At 34.3% G+C, this 18427-nt stretch overlaps 1 protein-coding gene across 1 annotated transcript in view; it reads right to left on the bottom strand.

Annotated features, from left to right (window-relative positions):
• Positions 1–3216: 3216 nt before the first annotated feature.
• Positions 3217–18427, bottom strand: part of LOC129802491 (uncharacterized peptidase C1-like protein F26E4.3) — a 37179-nt gene continuing 21968 nt past the window's right edge. The window contains exons 2-4 of the mRNA XM_055848384.1: positions 9067–9240; positions 4137–5134; positions 3217–4076 (exon numbers count right to left, since the gene is read on the bottom strand). Of these exons, the coding sequence (XP_055704359.1) occupies positions 3894–4076; positions 4137–5134; positions 9067–9232 (1347 nt within the window). The 5' untranslated portion in view covers positions 9233–9240 and the 3' untranslated portion in view covers positions 3217–3893. The remainder of the gene's footprint in view (positions 4077–4136; positions 5135–9066; positions 9241–18427) is intronic.

The following is an 18427-nucleotide window of genomic DNA, read 5'->3' as shown; positions in this document are numbered from 1 at the left end:
TTAGAACATTTTCACGGGAAAATATCTATATTTAGAGAAAATTCCAAACTTTTTAAATAACACAGTCAAGTGGGGAAAATTCAATTGTTCTAGAATATGCAAAAACCTAAAAATTGCAAAAATGCAGTTAGCACAGTTGCTGGTACAAGCGACGATTTGTATCCGAGATTTCAATAAAACTGTCGCTAAGATTTATTAAAACTAGTTAAGTTCTGAAGTTAAAACTGAACCTATGCAAAACATCCTTCTTAGGAAAAGAAACTACAAGCAGCAGCATCCAGCATGAGACTCTTTTGTAGTCAAACTTACCTAAAACAGTTACGACTTGGAAAGTCCAAGATGTCCTCAAAACCATGCGCCGGGAAGTAAATATTAGAAGGCTGATGGGCTCATTTTAAATACTCAGAAGTTTCATAAAAAGCTCCCAAAAAAGAGAAAATTATGCAACGAATAAAGGCCTAAATAGACTTAGGTATTTTACTTCAATTATTCAAATTTATTCATAATATCCTCAACAACATAGGGTTCCACCTTCTTACAAGTGTGTGACTAAAGAAAAATACAAAAAGAAAAAAGGAAAAGATAAAATCAGATCGCATCAAGCAAGCCTAGACTTGAAATAATTGCTAAAATGCTCCTCAGAGAAACACGAGCATCATGGGAAAGTGAATTATAAAGCGACATTCCACTGACAAAGAGTGTGATAAAATGTCTCTTGTACTGTTCAAGGGATCAAGTATCCTCGAATCCTGACCGAACCCCCTCGTCTAGGAGGAAGCCAGGTATACGCCAAACTTCCAGTCGTTATGAGACGATGCAGAAAGATAAGGGCACGTATCTGAAGGAAGGATGGTAAGTCACAACCGACAAAACGTCCTTGTAGGCAAAGATATAGTCATCACGTGAACCTAGAGTACAGATGTTTCTCACACAGTTATTAAAGGGTTAAAGATCACTGTTAAGGCGGAATTGTCAATTACGTGTCCAAAATTTATCCGTTTATTCGTTTTTTTTTGGAGGAGAAAAAAACGACCTAGATTCTTGAAATTTTTGGTAAATCTTTATACTTAGGGGAGACAGGGGTACTTTTAACCAGCAAATGAGGCTTTTTTTGCGCATGATTTGTGAAAAAAAATGATAAGGTTTGTCTAATAATATTTTTATATTTCATAAGTAGCATTAGGATATTGGCTGTGTAAAACCGTGTAGTGCAAAGCTCTAAAATCCTTGAATTTTTCTAGAGAGGATAATGAAAAAAAGTATGACACAATGGCTACACTTGCCCCGGTCTGGGTAGATATAGCCACTTTTGGGGTACTAATTGTCACCAGTTTTCCAGACGAAATTTGAATTTGGAGATATCAAATATTGTTTCGCTTACTGAAGCCCACTGATGCTTTAAGGGTGAAAATTAGTGAAAAATCATCAATAGTTTTATCCCGCCATGGACGAGTGGCTACATCTGCCCCGAGGGCTGTTTCAGTGTTTATCATCTTATATAAAAAAGGAGATAATAATTATCCAAGTGAAAAATATCTCTTAATTAACTTTATTAAACCAGAAACAAAGTAAAACTATGAGATTTTGACTAACAACTTAGAAAACCAAATGCTGGGCCAAAAACTGTAACATCAAAATTAGAATTTTATACCCATTTTATAAAAATGCTTCTGAATTATAGGATAACAGGATCAGACTTACAAATATTTCTGAGAATATGGGGATGTGTTCCTACTTTCATTAAAAATACTTTGCTCGATGTACATTTTAAGAAAAACGAGAAAAATCCACTGTCTACTTTTACCCCTGGCTATAGGTCAAGGTGTTTTTTAAAGATGCATTTTTAGGACAACATTTTGACTTCCGCATGCTGTAACAAATCGAATTGTAGGTTTTCATCAATTCTTTTAATTCAACTAGAAGAGAATTTAATGCTAAAGAGAATATATAAGTCCTTATTAGTTTCATTCGGTCCATAAGTTTTTTCTTCATCTTTCCCGCAAATTCTTGAAGTCGTGAGGTTGACTTCTGTTGGGCTGCCCTTGAGGGTGATACACCCTGATCATCTGATGATTGAAGAGTGTCTCGTGGTGTGTCTCCGAGATCTTTGTGTGAACACACTTGAACCCTCCCGCCAAGTTTGTAAGATCCTCCACCTAATGAAACCCAGTGATCTTTGACATCACTCGACCACTGAGGGAGTCACAGAGCGTGTAAGCTCTAGCTAGAGAAGAGTGAGTTTTTTGATCTTTTGGATTGAAAACTCCACAGCTTGTGTTGCTGCGTCGGGACGGAGCTTCTATCCAAAAATTATACCCGTTCATCATGTTTTCAAAACATTAGGGTAAATGTCCTAAGTCAAAACCATTTCCAAACGCTTTAACTTTGACAGAAAATTCAACACTTCTGGAGAGAATTACATAAACTTGCTCCTTGTCTCATCTAGAATGTTACTGTTTAGTGAAAATTCTTTAGATATAACTTGAAAACTTCTTAAATATAAGAAAAATACACGAGCGTAAAATGCTTCTATTGGAAACAAATTAATCCAAATGGAGACAAGGGAAAGTTTCTAATTGGAGACAAACAGTGTATAAGTAATACCGCGACGAAAGGCTTCCAAAATCCAAAACCTTATTGAGTTGCTCTTGAGTGCAGGATTTGTTCTTATTCCTGGTCTTTTCTCCTTTCCCATATAAAACGATAGGAAAATCTCTCCAAAAAATCATATTTCCGGGGTTTCCTATTGCAGCATTTGCAGACACTTCAGAAAAACCCTTTTTGTTCATGAAATAAGGTAATTATTTCATTTGAAAACTTCACGTACCGTTAACAATAAAGATTAGCACTTAATTTAACTAAAATTAGCTAGAAATATGACATAAATGTTAAACAAAACGAATAAACAACAGTTACCTTATTGTGTTTTTCATTGGAAAACATGGTCGATCGATGAAAAATTCTACTTGTTGATCTGAAATTAAAGACGTTTTGTTACCGTTTGGTGACTTTGGTTTTCGGAGACGAATTTGCACTCCTGCGGTTTGTAAGCTTTTCTTTAATTTTAGCTTTTAAGGATGGTCTTCACTGCTTCAATCTACCATGTCCGATCGGTAAAGTCATTCCTGGAGGCCAAAGTTACCCGCATCTACGGCACGATTAAAACTTGGTAGATTTTTTTTCCAACCCTTACTACAAAAATGAAAAAAGATTGTGTTCAAAAGAACAAGATTTATTAAGAATCTAAAGACGTGAGTGTTATAATACACTTTTATGGCAATGTTCTAAAATCAGTTGAACCATCAGATTTCAATTCAATAATAAAAATATCCAAAAATAAGTCAGCTTAATGAAAATTACATCTAACATATACTTGTTTAAAGAATACTTTGTTATTCAAACACGATTTTAATGTTTTTTTGCTTCTACTATTTGTATATTTTGTATTCCTTATGTTAGACTTGTGGAAATCAAACGTTTCAACTAATATTGACATTGACTTTATAATAAAAATTACAAAAATATGGTACATAAGATTTTGCTCCTCCTTGATTTTAAATTACACAAAAAAATCTATAAATAACACAGATGCATACGTAAGCGAATAGGACGCAAAATCCTAATTTAAAAAATATATATATTTATATGTATATTGAACGTTTCGCTCTACGTATAAATAAAAATCTTATAGTGAAAATGAAGATTTCTTTTTGCTCTCTAACATTTCTCAATGATCTGGAGAAAAATTAATACATTATACAATATGATTAAATTCGCTCAGTTTGCATGATTGCGCGTGACAAAATGAAATTTTAATTTCGGTGCTGTGAAGCAGAGAATTTTGACCCAATCCTAATTCGCTGGAGATTGGCTTCGATGATGAGAGAACACTTTTAGTTGCGGCGTCGGTAGCGACGTCTAGCAAAGCTCTGGCCCTGAGAGGAGACCTTTGCCTTTATGAACACATCTGCCCATGAGGCTAGAACGTAGTTTTCGATTTCGCATTCATTGGTGCCACGCAGAATGCGGAAGTAACCATTTTCACCCCACCAAGTACCCCAAGAATTGGCAGCGATCTGTAAGGTGAAACTAGGTTAGTTGCATTCTAAATTGGATTGATAACTTAGAATCCTTACCCAGTATTTCGTTACTGAATAACCTTCCTGCTCTTCTCCCCATCCAACGATCCTAACAGAGTGAAAACCACTTGGTTCGGAGTCAGATTGCGAGTGTTTGTAGATTCCGCCAGAGTAACTGAAGAAATCTCTGTAGACCCTCATAGTGGCTTGAACAGGTCCAGAACGATGTATTTCGCCCATAATGTCTGTCTCATTGTTGAGTGAGTATGCAGGACCCATTTGATAGAAATGCTCTCGGGGAACTTTGGTTGGTAAATGACATCCTAGAGTTAGAAGATTTGCTCCACGGTGAACTCTACACTTATTGCGTGAAGCTTCATAGGGGTAACACTCTTCATCGGCAACTCCAGCCCTTCTCAAGTAGTTCCATGCTACATCGAGGTGTCCTCCATTGCAACCACGTTGCTTTCGTACGCAAGAAAGCAAGTGCTGGGGTGCCAATTGAACTACTTCACGACCCTTTGATAGGATTGCAAAGCGATCTGATGCAACTGACGTTGTCGAAACGGCCCAAGATGAACCACACCAACCCTGATCGACGACGCGTGACACGAAACCTGGCCATTGATCGCGAGAGTCAAAAGATCGTGGATGTTCACTACGGCGACTGGTTAAGCGTGTCATGGCTTTAACAGGATAGGTCGGTTCGAAAGTTCCCAAACGAAGATCTAGGCCGTCTGAGTACTTGCGCCCCCAGAATTCAGTATAGTTGCTTGCACGCCAGCCTAGTGTTCTTGAAGCACTGTTGATGTTGTGCAGGAGATCTTCGTCAACCAGGCAAGTCTCTCGATCGCAGAGCACTTGTCCGTCTGGTTGGCATCGGCATAGGTTGCAGTTATCTTTAACGGGCGGGTCAAACTGGGTGAAGTAGGTGCCCTTGTGGTGACACCTAAGAACTGGTTCTGGTGCAATACCCAAACAAACTCTTTGGTAGTCTGGGCAGCAGTCGCTATTTGTCGTTCGATTACAGAATTCGTCACAATAGCAGAGGGTTGCTGAAATTAAATGGGTTTCAAATTTAAGGGAGTTTAAATTTAAGGGGCAGAGCTAGTTGTCTTGAATTATTTTCAATTACTTGAACAACAAATTTCCTCAAAATAGTCTACACTTAATGGATATATCGTACCAAAGTTATAAACCAACTCCAGAAGATGCAAAGGCTCGCTTGCCTTACTATAACAAGGGCCATGAGGTCCTGCCCAACTTCGACAATGGAAGCCATCCTCGATATAGTACCTCTACAAATCTTTTTGCAGAAAATCGCAACCCAACGAGGTCTAGCGATCACTATGATCTAAGACCTTAAATCAGGTAACCTTAAAGATCACCTAGAAATACTGAAACACTGAAACGCCTACAGAATACCCCAGTTAAGGTGAGACTGAATGATCTCAGGATCAAAATACCACTGGTCGCGAGCAAATTCAAGGTAGCAATACTTAATAGACAAGATGTACTTCAACATGTCGATGAGTCGAAAAATCATTGGTACATTGGATTGGATTGCATTGGATGTAGTATGAGCTGATCAGACATGGTAGATAGGATCGCTAAAGAACATCCTTAAGTTGTAGAAATAAAGAAAAGCTTATGAACAAGGGGTGTCAAAATCCAACCGCAGGGGACAAAGTCACTCGTACTTGCGGTATAGCATCTAAGTTACGAGTTTGAGCAGTTCGTAAAGCCCTGAAACGCTTTACTACTCTTTTTTTGTGTGTGTCACACTTTCATAAAGGAATTTATGCTTCCCTAGTTTCCCTTGGCTTAGAATTTCTAATAGTTGCAGTCATTTCCCAAAAGGCGTACTTTTAAAATTCTTCTTAATATACAATCCTGAATTAAAATTTTCCCAAAAATCTTGCTTATTCAGAAATTAGAAAAGTTAAGCCTTATAGATAACCCTTATGTTCGCGCCTGTATAAAACGTTCTTCAGACTAGAGGTTTACCCTCGTTCATAAAGGTTCTCAATTTTGAAATTACGAGCCGGAACACTGAATTTTACCAGTCTAAAGAATTGACTACTTTTATAAAACTATACTCTAATGGGTTTGGCACACCTTTTACATCAAGAAAATTCCATGTAGGGGAAAGCGCGCTACCTTCGGACGACTCAAGCTTCGGACAATTTAATTTTTTCTCTATATTCCTTAAGAATTGCACCCATAGCTCTTTTCTGAAAATTTGAGACATTGTACTAGCTATTAAAATACAATATTATAATGGGCCAAATTCATTTATAGCACATTGAAAAAAATAATTTGTGCTAAGCATAAATCGTCCAAAGGTAGCGCGCTTTCCCCTAATCGAAATTCACAACCCTTTCTTTCTCAAACGTTTTGCATATGTCTATCCCACTCTTTTGGACTCTTCTTCTTCTTTTGAACATCACAACAAATTAAATTTATTTAATTTAGTTCATTAATTTCCTTCCGGCAGTATCTCTGGATGATCTTTCTTCTTTTAACTTCTTGTAACTCTCTATGTTAGCCTAAATTATTATAAATTAACAAAGAATATATTATTTTATTATTACTGTGGTACCCACGCCACAAGGTGATATATTCTAATTCCAGGGAAATTATGAATAATCAACCAATATTCTTTCTTAACTATTTATTCCTTGCTCTCCTTCTGTCACATTCATTAACTCTTCAAATGTTAATCATATACAATAGACTCTCTTAAATTCGGGCATTTGGGACCGAAATGCCACCCGAATTAGAGAGAAATTCGGGCATCAAATTGTCTGAAATGCAACGATTTTTTATTTACCTGCGTACTCATATTAAATTCACATCCTCATATTAGGGTAAAGTGATATAATTTGGAATTAGTGTTACAAGTTGGACAATTCGCCGGTTACAAGTTGGACATGGCTTTTTTCTTGAAAAATACAGTAAAAAATTTGTTTTTAAGCACAAGGAACCAAATTATAAAACTAAAACACTAAAAATATACAAATAAAAATGAAGTACTAAATTTATCAAGACAAAAAGCCCTGTCCAAATTGTACCATGCATTGTCCAACTTGTACCACAGTCCAACTTGTACCACTTTACCCTAATTGTAAATTTTATAAAAGCCCCTTAATAATGCAAAATCACATCACAACTGAGACAAAGCATGGCCAATTTGAGCATATTTGTTTTATTCGATAATCACATTCGAACTTCAAAAATGCCAACAAACTCTTTTCAAATTTAACTGCTGCACGAATTAAAAAGTAGTCCGATCTTAAAGGAGCCGAATTAGCAAGAGTCTACTGTATACATAAACCTGACAAGGTACCACAATTACTTTTGCGCATATAATGACCATTGAAAATTTTAGAAATGTGCAAACTGATCATTTGTTTCTCAAATAACATAAGTTTATAATATAACTGGTAACAAGATGTTTATTGCACGTATTTGACTATTTTGAGGCACTTCTTCAAATTTGTCAAGAAACTTTTGGGCGATGAAAAATATTCAACTTGATTGTTATAAAGTAGGGTAAGTGTACCAAATTTCGGCCAGCTTGTAATTTCGGCCACCTGTTTTGTTCCTCAAAATTCCAAAAAAATTTAGTTTTTGCAAACTCTAGAGAAAATACAATGCAAAATAATAGCAAAAAATGTCCATCCTACGATCGAGATGATGTGAAAAGGACTTTGGAAGAATTCCGGAAGCGCACGGAACTATGAGAACCAAGGTGGCCGAAATAGGCCATCAAAGCTATGTCTATAATTTTATGCATTTTAAAATGTAATAAGAATAATTTTAAAGACAGTAAAGACGATAATCTGTCTACAAGGTTCCAAGCAACACTCATTTAAAAGAAGTAATATAAAAATCAATTTGTATTAAAAATATTGGATTTCAAACTTGAGACTTTGGCGCTGGCAAACAACTATGGCGAAATTTGGCACACTTACCCTAAAATCAATCTTTTTTTTAAGTAATTTTTTCTATCATTTTTTTCATCTTATTTCTTGAACATTGCATTGCTTTGTCAAGAAACTTTTGGCCGATACTGTATATGCGAAACGTTGGAGAAATTCTCATTCTCATTTTTCTCTCACAATGCATAAGACCGCGCAAGTTGAACAGATCAGTATTTTTCCTGTTTCTTTTTCTTTATGATTTTATGTGAAAAGTTTCTGTTACAAGGTGTTTATCATACATCTGATGAATAATTTACCATGGCATATACAACCTATGAAAGAGCTTTTCCACCGTTTTGCTCTGGAGGTTGGGCACCAACGCTAAGACGGCGGTGGATCCAAAGTCACAAACTTCTCACAAAATCTTATTGTAACGCGCTATTAAGACATTGTTGATTAAATAAATTATCTATCTATCTATCTAAATAAAGAGATGTGAATTTCGTTTTCATGAGATTTTCCTAATCAAAAAAATGTACAGGCAGCTTAAGTTATATTTCTCAAAATAACCAGGCTATTTCTAAATTATATAAATTAAGTCCTATAGCTAAACTTCAGGTCTAACAGCGTTATCACACTTGCACATTAAAATTTTAATGAGATTCACATTAATTGTCGCTTGTGAGCGTCTAAATATGTTATTTGTGTCTTTGAGTCACTTAATATTTGGGGTTTTTCTATTTATTGATAAAGGAGTGGACTCGACTTGCAAAAATAAGTTTAAATTTACCTAAAGCATAAATATTTTTCACATTAAAAAATTAAAGAGAAAATCGCATAAATTTTTCGCATTAATGCTATAAATCAATTTATATGAAATTTTGCGGGCCAAGTCTACCTTTTTATCAACAAATACATCAAATTTTGAATATAAAATAATTCAAATACACAAATTACACATTTGGACTCTCACCAGCGACAATTAATGTGAATCATATTAAAATTTTAATGTGCAAGTGTGATAACACACTAGAGCCTGTATTAACGATTAGCAAACTTACTGGAAATTGGGACGGAGCATGTGTCCTCACGATTGTTGCAGCATCCTCCGTATCTGGAATCTGCACAGTAGGGTCCGGGAAAGTCATCGTATTGTGCAAAAAGTGGCTGAAGAATGGCCAAAAGACATACAACACCCGCCACACTCCATCGTATGCTCACTGCCATGGTCGTTCCTGGGTGTCCCGGAAAAGCAAGAAAGAGAAACCAAAATACAACTTGTTAGTACAATTATAGCTCCTCTCTGCACTGGAAGACATCGTCGCGACCCAATGAATTTGTCAAGAAAGCGCTAATAAAAATATTTGTCGATGGCAAAGGTCATTGTCTTTGGTGGTGTCTTGCAATTGACCCACATTTGCCGGCGCCGAAATGAGACAAAATTTTAAATGATTTTAAATTAAATATTTGCGAAGCATTTTACACCATGTCAACCCAGTGTTTTTCTTATACTGGGAAGCTAACAATTGGTGGTCAATTCTCACGTTTCTTATGGGCGCGAGCTGCACTATTGACATTGACTGTGGCATGGGCTTGTTTGGCGAGCACCATTTGTGGCATGTTGCGCATGTTAATTGGAGTTAATTAATTAGGAGACAGCGTGTGTGAAGTTCCTCAATGACGACACTGGCAAATCCCGCCATTCTTTTGCACCTTGGACCAGAAAATTCACGATCAAGGTACACGATTGTTTAGACAAAGAGTTCCTCTGCCAAGTGCTCAATGGGTTTTACTGTTCATTTTGTAAAGTGCGGTATGCGGAAAAAAAGTATACAGAGAATTTTCTCACCCTGATATTTTTAGCGGGCAGAGGAATAAGCGTCAAGTGCTGCAAATTTACTATTTGTTTATCTCTTTGGCCATTTAGATAGTCATCGAGAGTGATAGAAAGAGAAAATCTATAGCAATTTTTCACTATTTAATTTGCCTCGATTTTTTTTTTCCTTCGACCGATACACTGTGTCTATTTATGTGTAAATAATGGAAGGAAAATCTCAGTATTGGATTGTGTAAACAGAGCAAAAAAATATGACTTGAAAGAATGCGAAAGCATGGCTCCAGATAAATGTAATTGTGTGTTCGCAAAGATAGGCCAAAGAGAAGCATTTTCGCTCACGGCAATAAGAAACCCTATAATTCGTTTTATTGAATAGGAGATTCTTCGGTGATGAATTGTTTCCTGAATCGGCCTCTATATCTGTTTAAGTAGCACATAGAGCACACATCACGTTTATATGAATTTTTGAAGATAAGCCCAGAGGAAAAATTGTGAAATAAAGATGATGATCTGAAAAAGGAGGATTCAGCTATGATGCAACACTGTATTCCTTTGACTTAGAATCAGAATATTTACTGAAGATTTACGATACAGGAATGGTTCATTAAATTTAATAATCACGAAAAGCTGTATTACATCGCCATGGAATTAATACTTTTATGATAAAGTTATTTTTAACAGTGTAGTCTAAAATTAAAGACAATTAATTTATTTGAAGTCGAATAAAACTGTTATCATGTCAGTTAGTGGATGATGAAATACTTAATTAATTTCTGTGAAGTATTTATGTTAAATAGAATCTTTAGATTGTTTTTGAATACTTTCATTTAAGATTTGATCACAATGAATATTAAATCCCAACAAAAGCCAATAAAAATTTTAGAAAAATATAGAAAAAAAACATTTCTAAAGAATATCGACTTTAGGTATATAATAGAAAGCCACAAGTTATATATATCACCGTTTAGCCTCTTAATAAGAGACAGACGCAAGTTATAACACACAACTAAACTATATGGAGCAGTGCGTCTTTGCAACGAATATAGGGAAATGTAGGCATGGTTCGTACAGAGCGAACCTTCAAACGATGTGAATTTTCTCATTGTTTGCAAAGAGCTGACTTACTATTACTCATTTCTTCTTATGAGCTTAATGATTGGCTAAGAAATGGCGAACTGGCTCTTTGTAAACAAAGAGAAAATTTGCGTTGTTTGAAGGTTCACTCTGTGCGGACCATGCCTATTTCCCTAGATACAAGGAAAATAAAATGAAAAAATAAAGGACATTTAGCTCAACTTAAGGACATTTTCAACCAAGGTAGTTCTGATTTGAAATATTTTTTGTTGGGTCTATGAACTTTTAAAAAATCCCAAAATCATATAATTTTGATTAAAAACCGATGAAATATATTAAAATAAGTGTGGAAAATATAATTTTTAAACTTTCCAAAATGGGCTTTCCGCAAAAGAAGCTACAATGCCGTCTTTGAAAAGGTTTTTGGAGTCGTAAAGAGCTTTTTATATTCTATTTTTGATAAATTTCCCGGCATTTTCTTCAAGGAAATGTCTTCTTGGTGGCTTTAGCAAGCTTTCAGCTTATGATAACCATCAAATGATTGAATATATATATTTTTTTTGATAGGGAGTGTATCCGGTGTTCGCCAGTGGGAAAAGTGGTCACCCTAAGAGAAAAACACTTTTTTGGTCTTGCCCAGAGCTTTCGGTCCCAATATGGACCTTCTTCAGTGGTCGAATAAATTGTGTTTTCGCAGCTTTTTTCAGGGATCGGTCGATTTTTGTTGGCTAGGAAGATCATCACCATCAGGATGTCACTATGGGGGGGGGGCGTCTTTTCTTGTGAAAATTTCTCACTATTTCTTGTAATATTTAAATAGGTTTGGAATTTCGCATCACAATTTTTCCAAACCTATTTAAATATTACAAGAAATAGTGAGAAATTTTCACAAGTAAAGACCCCCCCATAGTGACATCCTGATGGTGATGATCTTCCTAGCCAACAAAAATCTACCAATCCCTGAGAAAAGCTGCGAAAACACAATTTAATCAACCACTGAAGAAGGTCCATATTGGGACCGAAAGCTCTGGGCAAGACCAAAAAAGTGTTTTCCTCTTAGGGTGACCACTTTTCCCACTGGCGAACACCGGATACACTCCCTATCAACAAAATCGCGCCAGTTCCCATTATTAGATTGTTATAATATTGTTTAATTTCAAATACATTAACAGGAATATTTTCTTTCTTTATCGGAATTTCTACGCAATACAAGCCCATTTTGGAAACATTTTAGACGTTTTCGAGACTTTTTTGAGGAAGTGTTCTCGACTTTGCAAAATTAATTTCAGATTATGAAAAACGATGCAGAAATTGTTTGATGGTGTATTTTAAACGGAAATCTTGCTAAAATCTTCCTAATGGACTTCCAATAAAGAAAAACTAAAGCTAACTAATATTTACTTTTGAAAAACTATTTAAAAACTGTTTGTGAGTTATCTGCACTAAATAATCAAAATCGGACAAAGATAAGTCAATAAAGAGTCTAAAAGCCTTTTTGGTCAAAGAATATCGTTTTGAGACATTATTTTCGAAGGCTTAAAATACAATTTTCTCCAATATAAAGCTTATCAGATCCATGAGAACGTTTTTCTACCCCTTTTGTCTAAATCCGTCAAAATAGACGTAGAAATAGAATAAAAAAACAGACTTTCCTCGAAACACAGTTCCTACAAATGGATTTAGTTTACATAATATTCGTATAATAATAATTTCGATTAATTAAATTTCTTTGTTCGAAATTTTTGTGAAAGCTCTTTTTTGCGTTCGAAAAAAATGTTCCTTTTGAAGGTAATTGTCCAATTAGGTCACTCCTCTTACTAAAATCTTTGCTACATCTTTGACGCTAAAACAAACCATTTTCTTAATCCTGAATTATGGGAACCTCAATCCATGTGTATACAATTTTGTATTCATACTTTTGTTCTTTGTATCCGCCACTGGTTAATAAGGGGGGTGACATTAGCTCTGAAAAATGCGACCAATTTTAGTGTAATTTTTTTCTCCTTTTTGTAACACATTTCACGAGATATCTCCAAAACTACGTAGCTTGCCAATTTCGGGTTTTCGGTTGCCTATTCTATATTAAATTAGCTTTTATTTTGTATTACTATTATTTGCTAATTCATTCTACACTGACAAAAAGCAGCTAATAAACCCAAAAGTTTTTCCGGCGCGCTAGAAATATGTGGAAAACTTAGGAAATGTCATGCCCCTTGGTCATTATCAAGAAGTAACAATAAGATTAATAATAACGATGTTAAGGTTTTGGATTTCATAGGAATAAATCAGGAAAACCTATGTATCTATAAATTCCTTTGCTTTCAAATTGCTTCTAAACTACTTTAAGAAATAATACATAAAAAATTTTGCTTTTTTTATGACAAATTTTACATTATTTGTCCTATGATTTCAAATTTCCAAGATTTTTAAAAACAATTATTTCTTTCACATCTTTTAGATTGGGATTTTTTATGATATTAACGTTTTTTTTTCAATAAGTAAGTGCCTTGATGTGAATTTTCTCTGAAGAAAAACATTTGAGTGTTAGAAGATAACAATAAAGAAATCATGTTAACAATTACGCTTCTTACGTAGAACTAAATAATTTTATTTTCTGACAGAACAATGGAATGCAGAAAGTGATAATGTGATCGAATTTGTCGCTTAGTCAGCGGTAATGCAATATTCTGCATATTCGATCATCTTATACACTGTTACAAATCAAAATGATTATTTGAAGAAATTAAATAAAAATCAATGTAAATATGAAGTTAGCCAAAATAATCCTTTCCTTTTTGGATTTTAAACAATAATATAGCGAAAGCGCTTCTTTGACTCGGATACCCTAGAAATAATTTCAGATGTACCCTGAAAAAAGTCTTGTTAAATGAACAAACGGATTTTGTTCAAATTTCGTCAAAAGGATGTTGTTTGCCAATTTGACAAAACTTTTCTTGCATTTTCCATGGAAAAACATACTTTTAACTAACTTGTCTTGTCAATTTGACAAACCTTTTTTTCCAGACTAGTTAAGACATAGAATTTTGGGATGATCACTCAACACTTAAGTAAGAAGTAAAATATTACACAGTCTATTTAACGCTTATTTGATCCAAAAAAACATTTTAGGAAATTAAAAAGCAATAAAAAAAACTTAAAATCGTATTAGGGTAGAGTCAGCCCATTTCGCCATGTTAGTACTTTTTTGCCACCTAATAAACTGATTTAAGGCATTTAAGAATAAGTAGCATTTCAACACTCATAATATGTTCTGTTCTAATATCCCAATACGTTATTACTTCTCTTAATTAATTGAAATTCGTTTTAGAACAGGTGGCGAAAAGTACTGAAACAAGCACATTTGGGGAAAATGCATATTTTTCAATGAGATTCTTTAAAATTCTCAAGACGTATTCTAGATATATATTGCTTCAGATAGATATTGCTTCAAAGAATCTTTATACAAAAATTCATTTTAGTCTGACAAAAATATCACACCTTACGAGGCCCCTAAAGCTTAATGGTGGCGAAAAGTACTGACTCTACCCTATGTCTGTATCATTTAAAAAAATAAAAATCAGAATAATCGGTCAATTATATTGCTATATCAAGCTCTGTACATTTTCGGTTATGTATTTTTGCATAATACTGATGCAAAAATAACGTATCAGTAATTTTATTTGTGTGACAATACAGAAAGTCTTTTAAGTTTTGCACACACTCCGGTTTCGGACGTTTCGTATTTTTCCCATGTTCCTTCAATGAATCTAATCTATTTTTTTTTCAGGAAATGTCTGACTTAATACTAACCCTTAAAATACATTGCTGTAGGTCAGATTAATTAGAATATGGTAAATATATGCAGTGTTTGAAGCCAGATATGTGCGTAGCCTAAAAGACTTCCCCTACTACTGTACCAAATTTCAGTAAATTTCTTAATTCAGTGGTACAATTCTCTGTGCGAAAGCTTGTAACCGTATTAGAGGACAAACGGTATGAGATATCGACTTTAGGAATTCGGTGGCCCCTCCCTAAAGTCAATGCTATCTAGAAACAAAATGATAGAAGGGTTAGCCGCTGAATAAAGAAAGTGTTAATTTTAGGACAAAAATGTATTAGGGTCGAAGGAACACCTATTCGACAGGGTACTCCTATTGACACTTTTATCAAAATGATGAAATTTATTTTATGTATCTGGTAAAATGCAAGTAATATGATGTTTTTCTGTAATCTACCATTTCTTATAAAAAGAGATGCTTAAATTTCATATCCTAAATCGGTACTGAAAGTGTCAATTCTTAAAGTGTCAGTAGGTGTTCCTTTCACCCTATTTAATAGGGCACATCGGTTGATACTTAAATAGATAGTGACCATAATGTTTTTCTAATATATTTTGCTTATGATTTTTATGTTATCAACTGCCATCAACTTCATTTCAATAAAGTCTTTCGGCATTTCATCATAGAACTTTAATGCTACATCGTTCTTCAACGTGTTTCCATGAAGTCAATTCGGTTGATGATGTGTTTTCTCTTAATTCTCTCACTTTGTATAATTAGAACCAAGATTCAGAAATTCTTTCAGGTAAAATGAAAAGATTTTCATTTAAAATAACCTTGTATTCCATATTACTTAACACAAATATATTAATATTAAACAATTTCATAAAGCTTCCTTAAAATATTCATATTGCATGGGAGAGAATTTCTCATTGCAAATTATACTGCAATGGTGAATAAATCAATCACGATTGACATGATTGTAAACAGACAGAGTTGTGACATTGTTTAGGAGATTATCAGGTAGAAAGAATGGAGTAAGAATTGAAATGTTAGATGGAAAACACAAATAAAAACTCGATCGCGTCGATTGATCTTGCATGTAGAAATATATCTTGGGAGAAGAGATAAGGCAGCGTCATGTGGTGAATTCTAGACGTGCCCCATCATGACAATAAAATAAATTATGCAAATCTTGAAGAATTTTCTATCTAATCACTCTGTAAACGTTTAGATGGGACAAATTCTGCGATTGTGATTGAATTATCGTAGAATTATGCTAGACGGCTAGGTTGAATATGGGCACAAAATGGATATAATGACATAATTTCTTTTTTTACTCCAGACATAAATTTTGCAATCAATGTTGTTATTTTGGAAGTTGATGTGGTTTAAGCTCTATGCAAATGACGCCATCATTTAGTTCATTATGTGAATTTCACACTAGAGACCGATTCTTCTGGTCAACAGTCTCATCTAGCACGGGGAAGCGAAAAATTAGCAAATTTTCCCCGTCATAAATTCACTTTCAATGTCAAGTGGATGGAACGTGTGAATAAAATGCGGAAATGGTACACAACTTTTTTTTTACGGGGGCACCAATTCATCGTCAGACATGAATGCAATTAGCAGAGAAGAAGAGCCATTTTATGGGATAGAATGAGAACAATTACACAATTGTGTATTGAGTCCGATAAGATGATGAAGAATCATCCCCAAGGCCTCAAATTGCATCATAAAGTGCGTGATGTCAATAAAGAATCTCACTTTAGCATTTCCTCATAAAGTCTCATCCCAATCCCAAAAGCTCTAATACGTCCTCATCCCCCATACTTTACATTCAATTCCCATTGGCCATACTCAAGTGCAAGCAGATGGTTTGCCAAGAATAATTCCTTTTATGGTTCATAAAAGTGGACCTTTCTTATAGAGTATGATCACATTTATTGGTTATTTGGATCATGGTGAATAACAACCAGGAATGCGCGAAAAGATTCACTTCGCAACACTGCATCTAATCCGTTTCAAGTGTAGGCGTCATTTTCCAAAGCTATAAATGACTGGTTCAAATAAATATTTCACACACTCTCCAAGCCACCTACCCTGCCCATTGTCTCACCATTTGCTAAGATCTTGTCTCGCGCTCCTGGCAACTTCACGAAATGGGGGAGTAGCTCATATCAATTTCATCTTGGAGAGATACTTCAGTTTGTGATCTTAACGGATCGTATAATTAGCCTCGAGGATTACTTCTCGTCTCCTGCCAATATTTTATCTTTCACCCATTCATTTTTAAAGTGTTACATTCCATCTTGTGAATGGCTTTCCGCCACAATGAGCTTACAGAGAGAGACATTCCACTGATTTCAGGGGCTTTTAAGCTTTTACAGTTATTGTCATTTATTTGAAAATAAATATTTCTTTCCGTATTATGCCCAACGCACAATAATTTTTGTTTTGTAAACATGTTTTCGACATTTCAATGAGAGTGAGTGAGGTCTAGATCTAGTCATCTCGCTCATTCTCATAGGAAACTTTGAGAACATATTTACAAACAAAAGTTATTGTGCGCTGGGCATTATACCTAGCACACAATAACTTTTATTTGTAAACATGTTTTTGAATTTTCCTATGAAACTGAGCGAGATGACTAGATCTAGATCTCGCTCACTCTCATTGAAATGTCAAAAACATGTTTAGTAAACAAAAGTTATTGTGCGTTGGGCATTAAAAATTCCTTGTGGAAATCGTCTTCGAGGTGGACCCCTAAATAGAGACAATCTAATTTTCCCAACTTCATTTTTTATCGCAACTATTATTAATAACCATAACAATAACCATTATTAAGGATGCACTAATAACATAACAGAACAATATTTTACAAGCACTTTTCATAAATTATTGTATTTTTTGAGTAGGTAGTGTATTCACGGCATTAAGTTAGTTATTCGTATTTTCCTAGAAATTTAGAACTTAGTATTTCTGAACTTAGAAACTTAATTTCTCAGTATATTATTTACTGAAATTTTCTTATTTTCATTCACCTTCTGTGATAATATTATAATTGTTCCTTGTTTTAATTCGAAACAATTTTTTTAGACCTTTTTTTTTATTGACCTAATTAAAAAAAAACTTCAATTTTTTTCAATCTCTTAATTAGTTCTATATTAAAACGGATTTATACTTAAGTAACTGAATAAAAAAAACAAGAAAAATCTAATAATAGTTTTAAATTTAAATATATAATTAAGTCGTATTATTTCAAATATAGTAAATTCAAAGTATTAAATTTCCTTAATCTTTGGTGCAAAAATGCAAAATAAAAACATTAATATTGACTAAACTGGAAATCAAAATTGTAAAAGTACGAGGAGTGTACAAAAAGTAAAGTGAATTTTTATTTTTTTCTAAAAATATTTATTCATAAAAAACTATTTTGTTCCATTTAAAATAATTCCTGTCAGATATAATGTACTTGTGCTTAAGATTTTTTAAATCCTCAAAACCTTATATGGGCTTTTTGATATTGCTTCACGCAATTCCGGCGATATGGTCTTTATCACCTCAATCGTACCAAAACGCCAACTTTTCCTGGGTGCTTTCAGTCCTAGGGACAGGAAAAGTCTCTGTAGAGTAGAGAATAATTCCAGTAAAAACGGTGATGGAAGCATAATTACAGTGTTGTTAAGTACGGTGTTGAAAAAAAATCACGAACAAATAAGGATGTGTGAA

This window comes from Phlebotomus papatasi, chromosome 2, assembly GCF_024763615.1.
Source record: "Phlebotomus papatasi isolate M1 chromosome 2, Ppap_2.1, whole genome shotgun sequence".
Lineage (NCBI taxonomy): Eukaryota > Metazoa > Arthropoda > Insecta > Diptera > Psychodidae > Phlebotomus > Phlebotomus papatasi.
This window is presented reverse-complemented; position numbering and strand designations above follow the sequence as displayed.